Raw genomic sequence first — 15892 nt, 5'->3', positions numbered from 1 at the left:
AACATGAAGATAAAAAAGCCCATAAAACACTATTTGAACGTTGCAACCATATATTTCAAGCACTTCCTTCTGTGTCCCTGTTCACTGGTAAAAAATGGACAGAAGATGTGTCACAAGAGTATATAAACTGCCACACCTACGTATGCTTTGTATAATATACTCGTGTCCATATTTTACCAGTGAACAGGGGCACAGGAGGAGGTGCTCATAACATATGGTTGCAACATTCAAATGGTGTTTTATGGGCCTTTTTATCTTCACTCAAACACACACACACACACACACACACACACACACACACACACACACACACATAGTGTAATGTATATATATATATATATATATATGTATATTTATATGTATATATGCATATATATATATATATATATATATACATGTGTATATATATATATATATATATATATATATATATGCATATATATATATATATATATATATATATATATATATTTAATGCAAATTTTTGGTAACATATAAATCAAGAGAGCGCACATTTCTATTCATTTGATTATACTGTAAATTTCAGGGCATATTTCTTAAATGACAAAATAGTTTTTGTGCAAAAATCAGCCTTCTAACTGTCATAGTTTCATAGTTATTACAAAATAACCATAATTTTTTTTTTTTTGTCATTTTCTAAAAACTTAGTTTTTTCAAAACAAATGCTTATAATTCCAAGACTGAACCAATTACATGAAACTTTTACATAGTGTAATGTAACTATATATAATAATTTTTACTCAGGAAATTAATTTTTGAGTGAAACTTTTTTTTTTGTATATTTTTTTTTAAATTTAAAAAAATTTTTCTAATAAAAAAATTAACTTGGAAGTCAAATTTCTAAATTCCCTCTGTGACAATTTTCACTAGTAGTTGAAGAATAAGTGGTAAAAATTTGAAGAAAATCCCTTCATTCATAAGGTGGCTATAAGCACTTACTTTGTAGAGGTGACTCCATAAGACAGCGCTCCCCTTAACAAACACAATCATATTTATAACCAAATTTTACTCATTCTCCCTCTTAAATTTCCAGTCTAACTTTCGCTTCAACTTAATAATTACCACATATATCTTGGGCCACTCTGGATATCATCATTATCCTGTAATAAGCCAAATATATTCTATAGTAAATATCCATATGAGGATTAGTTTTCTATTAATTACAAGTAAAATACCGCACTGACAAGCAAATGTTAAAAACACTGGATCTGAAAACAAGCTTTAAAGGTCTGGCACATCCAACAAATAAGTGGAAATTGTAGCTTACTTCTTTTTGGAGAGCTTGAGATTTTCTGGACTCAAATTGAGTACATCCAAGTACTTCACTGTGAAGTTCAAGTCCTCTTTGACCATTACTAACTTTGGCTTCAGCTCTTTTTCACTTTCCTCCTTCACTTTCTCTTCTACTTTCCGTTCTTCTTGAGTTGCTTCCTTCTCTTCTTTTTCATTCGCATCTCCTTGAGGTTTTTCGTCACTCTCTTCTGTCTTGTTCTTTTTGTTCTCCTTTTCATCTTCTGATCCTGAAATTCACGATAATATTGAAGAGGCACAAAATTCAAGAAACAATCTTTCTTAGAAACTCAAGATCAACTCTTTCAGGTCCACAAATTTAATTGGGTTTCCCTAGGGTTTACAACCTCAATATTAAATATGGTTAGGAAAAGTGTGATAAAATACCCTGAAATTTGCTGCCAAACAAAACTGATACAATCTGAGTACAATTCCTTCAATGATTTGATCTCTGGCAATGAAGGCAGTGCACCATCCCTTTTGTGAGAGTTAGACATTAAACTAAATTATTATAATTTATATATAGTCACCAAGCAGAAACCCAGTCTTCCACAACAACAAATGTTAGAATGGACTGTGATGGCAACTACATATATGTTTTAAATTTTTGTATTATATTTCCTACTATATTAAATCTAATTTATTCATCTTTTCAGTAAACAGATACTGGTTCAGTTTTACTTATGCACTGATTTGTAATGAAAAGCAGAATATAAAATAATTTTTCTAAATCCCATTTTTACGAATTTTGTTGGCCATAAGCCCAGACAAGCATACGTCAAGATGGCTAATAAGATGGGCCAGTCTGCACTTGTAAATTTTATACACTTCAATCCCCGTCTCACTGCCAAATGGCTAAAATGAAAGGGTGAAAGGGTGGTGGGTTTGCAGTAATATATATTCTAAAAATATGTAGTTAAGTAAACAATAGGACAGGCATTTGTTACATTTAAGAATGACCCATATACAGATTTGGAACTAGTGGAATGTCTTACTGATTTACTGATTTATCTAATTGTTACCACATCATCAAAAGGATACTGATGGCTAAAATTCAAAATATAAAATGTATTTTACATAATAAAGCAAATCTCACTCATCTGTCCATAAAATGCCAGAAACATACATGAAAGCAAGAAGATCAAGTTATGGATGCATAAAACATAAAGAATCTATAAACATGCACCAATTCAGGTTGTAAGTGTGATCAGAAGAAAAGACGAAATAACAAAGCATGAGACTAGAATCTATCACATTGCTTCTTGTGTTGGAGAGAAAACCAGGCTCAAGAGCGAGATCTGTGAAGATTACAGCTCATGAGAGAATGAACACAGTGGAAAGGGGGTCTTTCACAGCAGGCTCACTCAGAAATGTTTTGCATTAAATTACATATTTGCCTCTGTCAGTAATTCTAAAAATGAAAAGCATTCCCATAACGACTCCAAACCAAATTTTCTCTGAGAAAAAGCACCTTAATGAAATCTGAGACGGATATAGGGAATTTATCTCCAAGCACATCTATGCACTAGTGGTATCATATCTAGGGAAAACATGACAACCTAATGAAGCCTCACAACTTGAATCCATAAATTTATGTCTAATGAAGCCTCAAAACAAGAATGCATGAATTCATGCAAGTTTGGTGATATCCAGCAAATTATTGTTGATAGTAGTGCCAGTGCCAAATAGAATCCTGACATCCAAGCTGGGGGCACAGTATGAAAAAAACAAGTGTTGCTATCTGGACTTTGAATATAGGCAAAGCCATACTTCTGTTTAGATGCAAGAGAACAGAATGTTTCCTAATGATCAAATTGCAAAAGCTGCACTTCAGACAACTTTACAGAAATGCTATCAGAGTATATAAGCTGGAAGGCCTTTTCCTCATCTACTGCCATCAGACTCAGTCATCTTCTCTTCTATCATTTTCTTGTTTGCACAGGTAAAATGACATACCCTTATCATTACTATAAGGTCCATGAAGTAAATCTTGGGTTTTCCACATAGCATGAGTGGCCCTCATACCCAAGATGTCCATAAACATGTGTGGCCTTCATATCAAAGATTTCCATAAAACATGAGTAGCCTGCATACAGAGACCTGTTATGACTTATTGTCAAAGCTCTTCTAAAGCCTGTTTGGAAATTCTGAAAATATTCATTGCGGCACATTCTGATATTGCAAGATTACTAATAGGAAAACAATCAACTGCAATAAGTTTCATTGGCCCATCTTAGTTTCTGCAATCAACCCACCCCATGCTGGAACAATCTGGACGCTCATGCTGCCAAATGGTCGACCCATACACCACATTCAGCTGTTATGACAATGGAACCTGTCTACTTGAGATGGATGGTCGGACAATTTCCATCATTGGAATGTTTCTGGCTTATATAAAAAGGAAACAGACTATCACTTTCAACCAACTTCAGTGAGCATTCACTTTTTTTCCAATACAGGAAGAGATGGATCGTGAAGCACCTTGTGAAAGTCTTGCAATTTACCATTGAAAAAAATTATTAAAGCAAGAAAAACTAAATCTAAAAAAAAATCATAGCTATACTGACTATCAGAACATGTCTGACATTTAATGGAAAACATGTTGTCACTAACATAACATAACACAATTGCATACCTAATATCAAATGTTATTTCACAGTACATTTGATTTTATTTTTCAACTGAAACCAAACATATAATGTTTTATTTCACTGAAGATATTTCATTACAGATTTCTTATTAATCTCATCATGAAAAGATATAAAATCCATATATCTTATTATGTCCCATATAAAATTTCCATAAATAAACTACTCTGACAGACCAAACCATGTCAAAATACTTGGGCCTGTAAGATTTTTTAACAGGATGCAATTTATAGCGATCTGTTCAACTACATTTTTATATGGGCAAATTGAAGACTGATAAATATGAATTTTTTTGTTTTCCAGGCAATAGTGAATTTGTGACTTCACTTCGTCATAATAGTCTATTAAACAATTTTGATACTACAGTACTTGTACTGCTTTATCCTTTCAGATCATACAGATACTTATCACAGTACCTTTCATATGGTTTTATAGTTCTTTTCTACTTTTTTCTTACAACCAAGCCCATCTATAATTTCTACAACCATACAGAATGCATAGTAAGTCCCAGTTCATTCAAGGTCAACATCCATAATCTTGAAATTTATATCAATATTTATTAGAATAATATAATCTTTCAATTGGTTGGAGGGGGTTGAGGCAGGACCCTTTATCTCACAGACTATTAAAGTGTGGCATCTACTTTTAGTATGAATCTGTGGTGCATCACTATATTGTGATCAGAAATGAGTAAAAAGCCACAATAATGTAAATGAGAGACTGTATTTTCCTATAATACAAAAAGGATAAAATGGGAGCTTTTGACCATTTGCACAACGGTCCTCTTCAGCCAGCTGAATCAAAAGACTTATCTTAAAAAGACAAATTGAAAAGAATTTTTTATGACAGTCCAGGAAAGCATCGAACAAACTTTCGGAGTCAATATAGCAGTTATGTAACGGCTGTTTCCCTGTATCTGTGAGCCAACCGTTGTGAACTTCTGAACAGCTATCGCTCGATCGTACAGTGCTCATTACTAGTGACTAAGTGATTTATGGGTGGTGAATGACTTTCAGCATCGGTGCCTGTTGTTTCTGTGACAACTGCCACTTCGACAACCTGTGCAGGGAGAGATGAGGGGGAGACTCAGTATCAGGGTTCTTGAGAAACTGCTTGGAATTTAATCTATGGAATGACAGACTAGCCTGTCTGTATGTCTGTCCTCCTGTGTAAAGGGTTCATTGCCATCTCATGTGTTGCAAATATTTATCAAATCTCCTCCACTACTCTTCTATGGCCTACTTGACTACTTCTGTGTATAGTTTTAGCTACCTCCCAATCCATGACATGATTACAGTAAACTCCCAATATTTGCAGTCTCACAATTCATGGACTTACTATTTGCGGATTTCTCTGTGGAATGTATATACACACCGAGAATTAATCGCTTATTACTGTATTTTCATATTTTCATGACTGAATGCACTTTTTGTGATAAAACTATTAGTTTGAACTATTAAAATAGGCAGTTCTAAGTGTTTTTAGAGGGGTTTTAAGTATTTGCAGATTGTAGCTATTCACAGGGGGGGTATGGTACCCCCCGCGAATACAGGGGATTTACTATATGCTCCCAACAATGTTAGTAATAGCGATGTTTTGAGCAAAGTCCCTAACCACTTTTTTATGTTCTTGTAGTCTATGTCCTTCCCCCTAACTGTCTCCCCAAAATAAAATAAATTACAGAGCTTGCATTTTATAGAATATACTCCTATGTCTCTCTTGTTGATAATATCACTACCAATTCTATGGCTATCATTCTTATTGAATTTGGATTTGATTGAATTTTCATATGTGAAAGTTACTTTAACATTACCTATGCTATTGATTAACTGGGCTGTTGATTTTAATTTCTCATGATATGGAAGTGTTATGAACCTCTTGCTGTGATCAATCTGCTTGAGTGAAGGGTTGTAAAGCTTTTTCTTAGCCTTAAAATGGGCAGGGTAACTCAACTTGCTAAAAATATTTCGAATAAGGGCAATTTCATCATCTAAATATTGTGGGTTACAAACTTTAAGAGCCCTGACAGCCATGTTAACAATGATATTTTCTTTATCTGAATGCTATGATAGGAATAAAAATGAACATATAAATCTGTATTAGTCGGCCTTCAATAAACTGAGAATTCAAACCTCTTTGTGTTTGGATTGTGAAAAACGAGGACACCCATGAAAGGAAATTTACACAGGACAGACATACAGACAGGCTAGTCTGTCATTTCATAAATTTTAAATTTCAAGCAGTTTTTCGAGGCCCCAGATGCCGTGTCTCCCTCATCTCTCCCCGCACAGGTTGTCGAAGCGGCAGTTGTCGCAGAGACAACAGGCACCGATGCTGAAAGTCGTTCATCACCCATGAATCACTTAGTCAATAGTAATGAGCACTGTACGACTGAGCGACAGCCGTTAAGAAGATCACACCAGTTGGCTCACAGATACAGGGAAACAGCCGTTACATAACTGCTATATTCACGCCGAAAGATTGTTCGATGTTTTCCTGGATTGTCACAAAAATTTTTTTCAATCTGTCTTTTTACGATAAACAAGCATTTTTATTCAGTTGGCTGAAGAGGACTGTTGTGCAAATGGTCGATAGCTCACCTGTTTTATCCTTTTTGTATTTTAGAAAAATACAGTCTCTCATTTACATTATTGGGGCTTTTTACTTATCATCTTTAGTATGAATATTATGGTGAAGGTCAATAACCTTAGTGGTACCTGAAAGGGCTTAATTAGTGGATATGCATAGCATATATTTAAAGTCTACTCTTATAGCTCAAAAGGTAGGTTTGGTCAAGGCTAAAACTGGAGACAATGAAAACATACAAGTAGACAGTCAAACTCCAATTATGCATATCTATACATGAAGATCTGCCTTTGCACCCTAACTTGAACTACGTAGGAATTACAATGAGCATGGCCTTGACATTGATGTGTTAAGACTAACAACTTCTCCATGCGCAACTACATATAATAGGCTGCCTTTATATGCTAAGTTTGACTGAAATCCCTTTAATATACCAAGAGTTCTGGTGACATAGAAAGTATGACACGTATGCTGATGTAGGCTAACAGACAATCTCTCATCAAGCACATTATGCACTGTATACTGGTATACCTTGGTATCAAGTTGGAATGGAGTGCCTTCAACTCCGTATGCATTCCTACAACAAGGTGACAGACAAACATATTAATGAATCGACAGATGAGCAGCCAAATGTACAACCTTCCAACTTTTGCATCTATGCATGCAAATCATTCGATCTACCAAGTTTCCCTCTGCCTTATTATATCTAAGTTTGTTCCGAGTTTAAATTAAATCCTTTTGGTCATGTAAGAGAAGTTGTGATAAGGTGAGTGTGAGACTGATAAATGGACAGAAAGGTCATCTGCCTTGGTGCCATATTTGACTAGTATCTATGCATTATGGACTGCCTTTATAACACATTTGACAAGAGAGCCTTCCAACAGGGAATGAGCTGCAGTGACAAGGTAAGCATGACAAACTCTGATGGACAGGGTGCCCGGACTGGCTGATGCTCACCCCTCATGCCCATTTATGCACAATGGTTTATCACTGTATTAAATGTGACTGAAATCCATACAATAGTACAACAGGAGTTAAAGTGGTAAGATAAGCATGACAAACACAATGAAGAATTAAGACTACAGCATCTCACTTTATGTACAGCTATGCATAATGGTCTCCCTTTAAACTGCAATAAGTTTAACAAAAATCTTTCAACTGTAAAGGGTTATGATGATGTGGTAAACTTAACAGAAACACTGATAGACAGTTTGGACACAAACAGATGATCTTCCTTAATGCACACTTACACATATAAGAGGACTTGTGACACGGTAAATGTAAAAGACCCACTGAAAGACAAAGATGGAGAACTTTCCTTCATGAAGATCTACAGATAATAGTCTGGCACCTATAAACTAGATTGAAATTGTTTCAATCATGTAAGGGGGAGTTGTGTTGACTGATTGATTGGTTGATTGATTTATGACTGCTAACATTGGTATCACAACACCTACTAACGTTTCCAGAGGCCGTGTAATAGTGTTTGTTTTAAATAACTCCTAAAATAACTGATGGATTTCCATGATATCAAAGCAGGGAGCGCTTCATACAATGGCTTAATTTTGGGAAATACTGTGCATTGCCAATTACGTTTCATTAACTTTTTTACTTAAGAAAATGAGGCTAAAGCCAGTCTTAGCCACCCACACATTCGCAAAAGTGATGACGTCCCTCAGTGACGTTGGTATAACGTTTCTTCCCCTGTACCTCCCATCCCCCGAATTGTTAAACGCCTGTTTAACTCCATAGATAATTGTCATATGACCTACCCCAAGCAATACGAAATTCTTTGTCAGTAAAAGTTCAGCATACCCGGTAATGTGATTCGTGACTTTAGACTTTACCTAAACACAAGACCAACCTTTTATATCTTACCCACTCACTTACATTGAAGATCAAGAATGAGACTTATGACAGGAGACGAAAGAAGCCATGCTAACCCTACACTTCGCACTTCAAGCGAGTGTTGGTAAAGCAATAGAAATATAGTTTTCTTTAGGTTAAGCCGTAGGACTCATTCTTCCATACAACACAGGTTACTCGATACATCAATTGCCAGGAAGAAAATGACAGAGAGCATTGTTTGATATAATTTATCATATCAATTTCACCAGAGAGAGTAGCTTGAATTCCTTAGAAGGTAGACTTCTAAAAGATGTTTCATATAAGGGCATTGACATCGGCCATTTGATAAATTTTGAAATCATATATATATATATATATATATATATATATATATATATATATATATATATATATATATATATATATATATATATATATATATATATATATATATATATATATATATATATATATATATATATATATATATATATATATATAATATATATATATATGTGTGTGTGTGTGTTCATACATACATAAGATTTATTATATTTCAACCCATAGTTTTATATATTTATTTACGTTATAAGTACCAGTACCTATTTTTGTTACTTAAAAGGTATGTGACAAATATCATTGCGACTTTGTCACTGGAATTATACCAGACTTCAATTAATGAACCAATCAACCTTACTTTGAGAAATCCATTGACATTGTCTACATGCCAAGCTGATATACTCGTATCAAAGTATTCATTAGCTTTGCTTTTCCAAAATAATGTTATCACCAATTGCTGGAAAGCATAGATATATGAGGGATGAAAAAAAAAACAAGAAATGGACACTTATACATTTTACTCATCATCACTCTCAAGGAAAAGATCGTTTTCCTCGTCACTATCAATGTTGATGATGACAGGATCTATACTGTCCTGAATATTATCTGAAAGCCAGTAATCATCTTCAAAATATCTTGATCTCCTGACAGCGCCAGCCCACGTCTCCCCTGTTACAGCAAGCCTGGCCTCTTCAAGCCTGGCAAAGAGATCTGCACGGGTAAACCGCTGCAACGAGGAGCGCACCTGTCGTTTCATACAGCCCCACACCTGCTCGATGGCGTTGAGCTCAGGATGGGCAGGGGGCAAGCGAACCACTTCATGGCCCCATTCACGGATTATATTATCCACAATGTAGACTGGTTCCGGCCGGTTGCCCCTGCATATCTTTAGAAGCTGAGGGCGTGTTGCGTGAGCTGGATACTGTATTTTTCGAGACCTGAGCCAGTTAACCAAATCCTCCTTTTTTGTAGCTGTTGTTGGGCATCGGCTATCTCCTGTCAATTGGCTATGGTATGGGGCGTTGTCTAGCACCAGCAGCGAAGGCTCCTCAAGCGAGGGCAGGAGCTGTGATGTTAGCCACCGAATAAATATCTCTGAATTCATTTCTGCATGGTAGTCGCCGGTTTTATTTTTCGCAGGGAAGCATAAAAATGAATTTTCTACAAAACCTTTAGCTGTACCACCTGCTACCACCACAAACCTCTCTCCTTCTCCTGGTGGCACCTGCCGGCTGTAGGTGGCACTGGTGACAGATTGAGAGGTGTCCACCCACTCCTTGCTATGTTGCATTCTCGTCGTAAACCACGTCTCATCGACATACACTACTTCTCTTCCTTCACCACGATGTTGCTGGAGGGATCGTAGAGCATCAACTCGTGACAAACGACGTCCAAAGTTTCTTTCCTTAGGTACATTTTCCTGGGATGTTTTGTACTGAAACCCATGTTATGGAGGATTCGCCATACTGCCTTCTCAGATGTTTCTTCAGGAATGATATTTAGCATTTTAAGTTCTTCCGCTAAAGTGGCAATAGTGAAAAATCGCTTAGCAGCAAACATGCTGTGCACATGTCTCCTAATGGAACCAACGGTGAAGTTGTCAAAGACCAGAGGCGACGTGTTTGATGATGCCGGTGGTGTTTCAGGTGGACGAGGATTCTTTCCACGGCTCACCAACACTGGACAGCGTTCGAGTCATCCCCATAGCATCAGCAACTCTTTCACATGGCCTGTAGGAAAAAAATAAATACATTTAAATACACAAATATATATATATATATATATATATATATATATATATATATATATATATATATATATATATATATATATATATATATATATATATATATATATATATATATATATATATATATATATATATATATAGCAGTATATTGCAATATATCATGTACTTATTAAAGTCATACTTTTCTTACCGATTTATACTAATTTTCAGGCGGTTTCTTTCTTTCTCTCTGTTGGAAATGGTGAAGAGTTTCAGCGCAATTGTAGTTTTGCAATGGCGAGGACAAAGCAACATATTTGCCATGACTAAAGTCGAATCTATATGAAATAGTTCAGAGCTACTACTACAACTGCTGCCGATGATTACCTTGGATGTACTAAAAGGGCTCTGAGGTAGGAGTCGAAGTCGGTGAAATTATTTCTGAATCCTGCTCCAGTCTTGCCCCAATAACATCATTCCAAATATAAAACTCTCTCAAGGAAAAAAATTGTTTTCTATTTCTACTAATGTTTTTATTTTATTTTATTTTATTTTATTTTATTTTTTTAGTCTCAAATCTAAAATTTGTAGGAGTCCGAGTAGAATATTTCAGTGCGATTCCACACCCCTGTTTTAAACCTCTTCTATTATGTTCGATAATTTGTGTTAACCATCTAATCATTATCTACCACCATAAAACATTTTATTGCTCTTCCGGCTCATTTTATATGTGCAGTACACAGTCTTTCCTAACAGGGATTTACTCGGTAGCCTAATAACAATGGGAATGAAGGAAAGAAGGCAAGAAGGAAGGGGGGGGGAGTACTAGGATAGCCATAGGTGTAAACACCGAAGGAGGGTTGGGGAACCTCTGCGTCACAGTTACGTGATTAAGTACCACTTCTTGAAACGCTCTGAAGGAGGAAGAAGTTCCTCTTTTTCTAAGAGTAAACGGCAATTAAGCACATCTGTCAATTCATTGTACCACCAAAAATTAGGCCACTGTTTGAAACATTCATTGCTGTAGTTTCATGGAAATTCATAAGCGGTTTGTTAGATATTTGGGAAAAACACTATTACACGGCCTCTGGAAACGATAGTAGGTTATTGATGCCATACTAGAATTTAATAGGTAACTAAAAAGATAAATCAATAAATTTAAAAGGCATTTCCTATAGTAAATATCTAAAAATATATATATTTAATATCAGTAAATTCATATAAATGTTTACTATATATACATATTGTATATAATTTAAAATTTGTTGAGGAGGCCCACCTCCCTCACAAAGATATATAAATTACAATCCTCAACGAGGGGCCACTCGACCAACAAATGTCTTGCAGTCAAGGGCACAATACAGTCATTGCAAAATGGAGGATTTTCACAAGACATCAAGAAACCATGAGTAAGTCTTGTATGTCCAATCCTTAACCTGCACAACATAGTTTCTTGCCTCCTTGGCATACAGGGATATGACCAAGAGGATGCTGATGGCGTAATACTGCACATTTTTTTATTCATTACAATATTTTCCCATAGGGACTGCCAAAGATTTTAATTTTCAGACTTACTAGAGGATATACATCCCGATATGGCATTAGGTATCTTCTGGTTTCTGAGGAGGTGACTGCCAACTTAGCAAGTTGATCAGCTTTCTCCTCCCCAAGAATCCCAACATGGGAAGGTACCCAGCAAAAATTTACTGTACCTATTCTTTTCACTAAAAGCAGCCATTCCAATAGCTCTAAAATCAGAGGGTTTAATGAGTTAATAGATCCCAATGACTGAAGAACACCTCTCAAGTCACAACATAGAGTAAAACTATCTCCATTCTGAGTTCAAATTTCCTTTAAGGCCTTTAAAACTGCATACAGTTCTGCTGCAAAAACAGATACAACAGATGATAATCTCCCGCTTCTTTCTATATCAGGGAAGGCCAGTCCAAAACCGACGCCAGCATCTGACTTTGAGCCATACGTGAAAATTTCTACAGAGTTATGTTGGGGGGAATGATCTAAAAATATTGAATGCACTGCCTCCTGGGACATTCCTGCCTTTGTACAATTAAAATATGTACACCATTTTACCTCTGGAAGGTTCTGGGAAATAACCAAATACCTAGCTGGTAAAATCTCTATCTTAGAGATGTTTAATTCATGGTTTTATATGTTTTACTCTAAAAGCAAATGGTTAGGGGTTGCTTGGGGTGATTTTCGTAGAATTGCCAATGCCTCTCATTTCTAATACAAATTCTTGTTAAGGACTTACAGAACCTCTGAAATTTGTACCAGCTCCAAACCAGCAGCCATTGGTAATGTAGTTCCAGAGGTATCTCACCAGCATCTATAAGCATGCTCTCAATTAGAGATGATTTAAATACTCTTGTACATCTTGTAGCTAATCTTATTCCTCCATTATGGATTGAATTAAGCATTTTAAGGCTATTAGAATTTGCTGTGGCATACACTTCACACCCATGAGTTAATTTTGAAAGCACTAAAGCTCTGCATAGTCTCACCACATTCATTGCTTAGAAGTATTCTGTCTTAATATACTTCAGATTGAAAATCATACAATATATATATATATATATATATATATATATATATATATATATATATATATATATATTATATATATATTGAAAATATCATATATATATATATATATATATATATATATATATATATATATATATATATATATATATATATATATATAATATATATATATATATAATATATATATATATATATATATATATATATATATATATATATATATATATATATATATATATATATATATATATATATATATATATATATATATATATATATATATATATATATATATATATATATATATATATATATATATATATATATATATATATATATATATATATATATATATATATATATATATATATAATATATATATATATATATATATATATATATATATATAATATATATATATATATAATATATATATATATATATATATATATATATATATATATATATATATATATATATATATATATATATATATATATATATATACATACATACAATAATGCCCTGAACTTGCGCGATTCAAGTTGCGAGTTTACAGACACATGAACTTTTCATTGGAACCTAACTAATTGTCATACATGAGTTTTTCACAGACACGCAAACATTTGTGAATACTGAGAAGCCCTGCAAAAGTGTTTGTGTTTAATTTTTGTTATGTACCTTATAAGTTCTCACGCTTTTCTGTGTAAATTAAATATCATTAAATAATAGAAGTAATAATTCCTCTCTCTCTCTCTCTCTCTTACTGAGACGAGAGAATTTTATGGTACATGCATATGTTTAATTGTTTTGTATGATGAATAATTTTTTACTTAATAATAAGTAATTTTCAAATAATAATAATAATAATAATAATAATAATAATAATAATAACTGTACTTACAAAATTCGTATGTGATACGTATTTTAAACAATCATCTTTTCCTCATCTTTTGTTTGAAGCTCGAAGGCAAAGCTGTCAGACATGTCTATTTAACATGACAAGAAGGGAGAGTGTTGCTGATTAGCAGGTCAAATTAGCAGGTCAAAGGTTCTCTCTCTCTCTCTCTCTCTCTGTCAACCATTTATTTCATTTTTCAAGGGTAATGAATTAAGTTAACTTTTAAATTAAATTACAGTAACTTTAACCCTTAAACGCCGACTGGATGTATCGTACGTCGACTAAAATTGTCTGTCGGGTGCCGAGTGGACATACGGTACGTCGACTACAAAAAGTTTTTTTAAATATTCATGGAAAAATAGTTACAGGCCTAGTTTGCGAAAGATTGTAAATCACGCGACTTGAGGGATGCTGGGAGTTCACGGATCACGCTGTTGTTTTGTTTACAAGCGTTACCCAGCAGCGCATGTGCCAATTTCTTTCTTCTCGCACTACAGAGCATCAGCGATGCATCTCAGAAATTCTTTTGTCACTTTGTCGTAATTTTTGCACTGTTTTATATTAGTAGTCACATAAAATTTTATATATGAAAATGTGCGCAATTTCATGTAAAATACAACAAAAAGTAACTCACAGTTGTAGCTTTTAAAGGTTTTGAAATATTTTCATATAAATCACGATAAGTGACAAAATTTCAACCTTCAGTCTCTAGCACAAAACACAATTGTAAGCTAAAACTCTTACATTCTAGTAATATTCAATCATTTACCTTCATTTTGCAACAAATTGGAAGTCTCTAGCACAATATTTCGATTTATGGTGAATTTTTGAATAAACTTTTTCCTTACGTCCGCGCAGTAACTCGGCCGAACATCTCAGAAATTCTTTTGTCACTTTGTCGTAATTTTTGCACAGTTACATAAAGTTTTATATACAAAAATATGCACAATTTCATGTAGAATACAACAAAAAACAACCCATGGATATAGATTTTATCAGTTTGGAAATCTTTTCAGATAAATCAGATAAGTGCCAAAATTTCAACCTTCGGTCAACTTTGACTTCGACTGAAATGGTAGAAAAATGCAATTGTAAGCTAAAACTTTTACATTCTAGTAATATTCAATCATTTACCTTCATTTTGCAACAAATTGGAAGTGTCTAGCACAATATTTTGATTTATGGTGAATTTTTTTTTCCTTATGAAAATCTCACACTATTTGCACCGTTTTATATTAGCATGTTTTATATATGAAAATGTGCCAATTTCATGTAGAATACAACAAAAAACAACCCATGGTTGTAGATTTTATCAGTTTGGAAATATTTTCATATCACGCCAAAATTTCAACCTTCGGTCAACTTTGACTCAGGTAAAAAACGCAATTGTAAGCTAAAACTCTTACATTCTAGTAATATTCAATCATTTACCTTCATTTTGCAACAAACTGGAAGTCTCTAGCACATATCTCGATTTATGGTGAATTTTTGAAAAACACTTATTCCTCATGTCCGCTCGCGGTAACTACCGAAAATCTCAGAAATTCTTTCGTCACTTTGTTGTAATGTTTGCACCGTTTTATATTAGCCGTTACATAATATGAAAATGTGCGCAATTTCATGTAGAATACGACACAAAATAACTCATGGTTGTTGCTTTTATCAGTTTAGATATATTTTCATATAAATCATGATAACTGCCAAACTTTCAACCTTTGGTCAACTTTGACTCGACCGAAATGGTTGAAAAATGCAATTGTAAGCTAAAACTCTTACATTCTAGTAACATTCAATCATTTACCTTCATTTTGCAACAAACAGGAAGTCTCTAGTACAATATTTCGATTTATGGTGAATTTTTGAAAAAATCTTTTTCCTTACCTCCGCACACGGTAACGGCTGAAAATCTCAATTTTTTTAGTCACCTTGTTGTAATTTTCGCACTGTTTTATATTGGGCCTTACA

The 15892-nt window shown here is 34.1% G+C and overlaps 1 protein-coding gene and 1 pseudogene across 4 annotated transcripts in view; both read right to left on the bottom strand.

The window, feature by feature from the left end:
- The window catches only part of Grp170 (Grp170 co-chaperone), a 309324-nt gene that overhangs the window by 104779 nt on the left and 188653 nt on the right, over window positions 1-15892 (bottom strand). For all 4 annotated transcript variants that reach the window (XM_067120035.1, XM_067120037.1, XM_067120034.1 and 1 more), the window contains exon 12: window positions 1289-1541. In XM_067120035.1, coding sequence (XP_066976136.1) covers window positions 1289-1541 — 253 coding nt within the window. The remainder of the gene's footprint in view (window positions 1-1288; window positions 1542-15892) is intronic.
- On the bottom strand, window positions 8923-12818 carry LOC136848004 (uncharacterized; annotated as a pseudogene).

This window comes from Macrobrachium rosenbergii, chromosome 18 (genome assembly GCF_040412425.1).
Source record: "Macrobrachium rosenbergii isolate ZJJX-2024 chromosome 18, ASM4041242v1, whole genome shotgun sequence".
Lineage (NCBI taxonomy): Eukaryota > Metazoa > Arthropoda > Malacostraca > Decapoda > Palaemonidae > Macrobrachium > Macrobrachium rosenbergii.
This window is presented reverse-complemented; position numbering and strand designations above follow the sequence as displayed.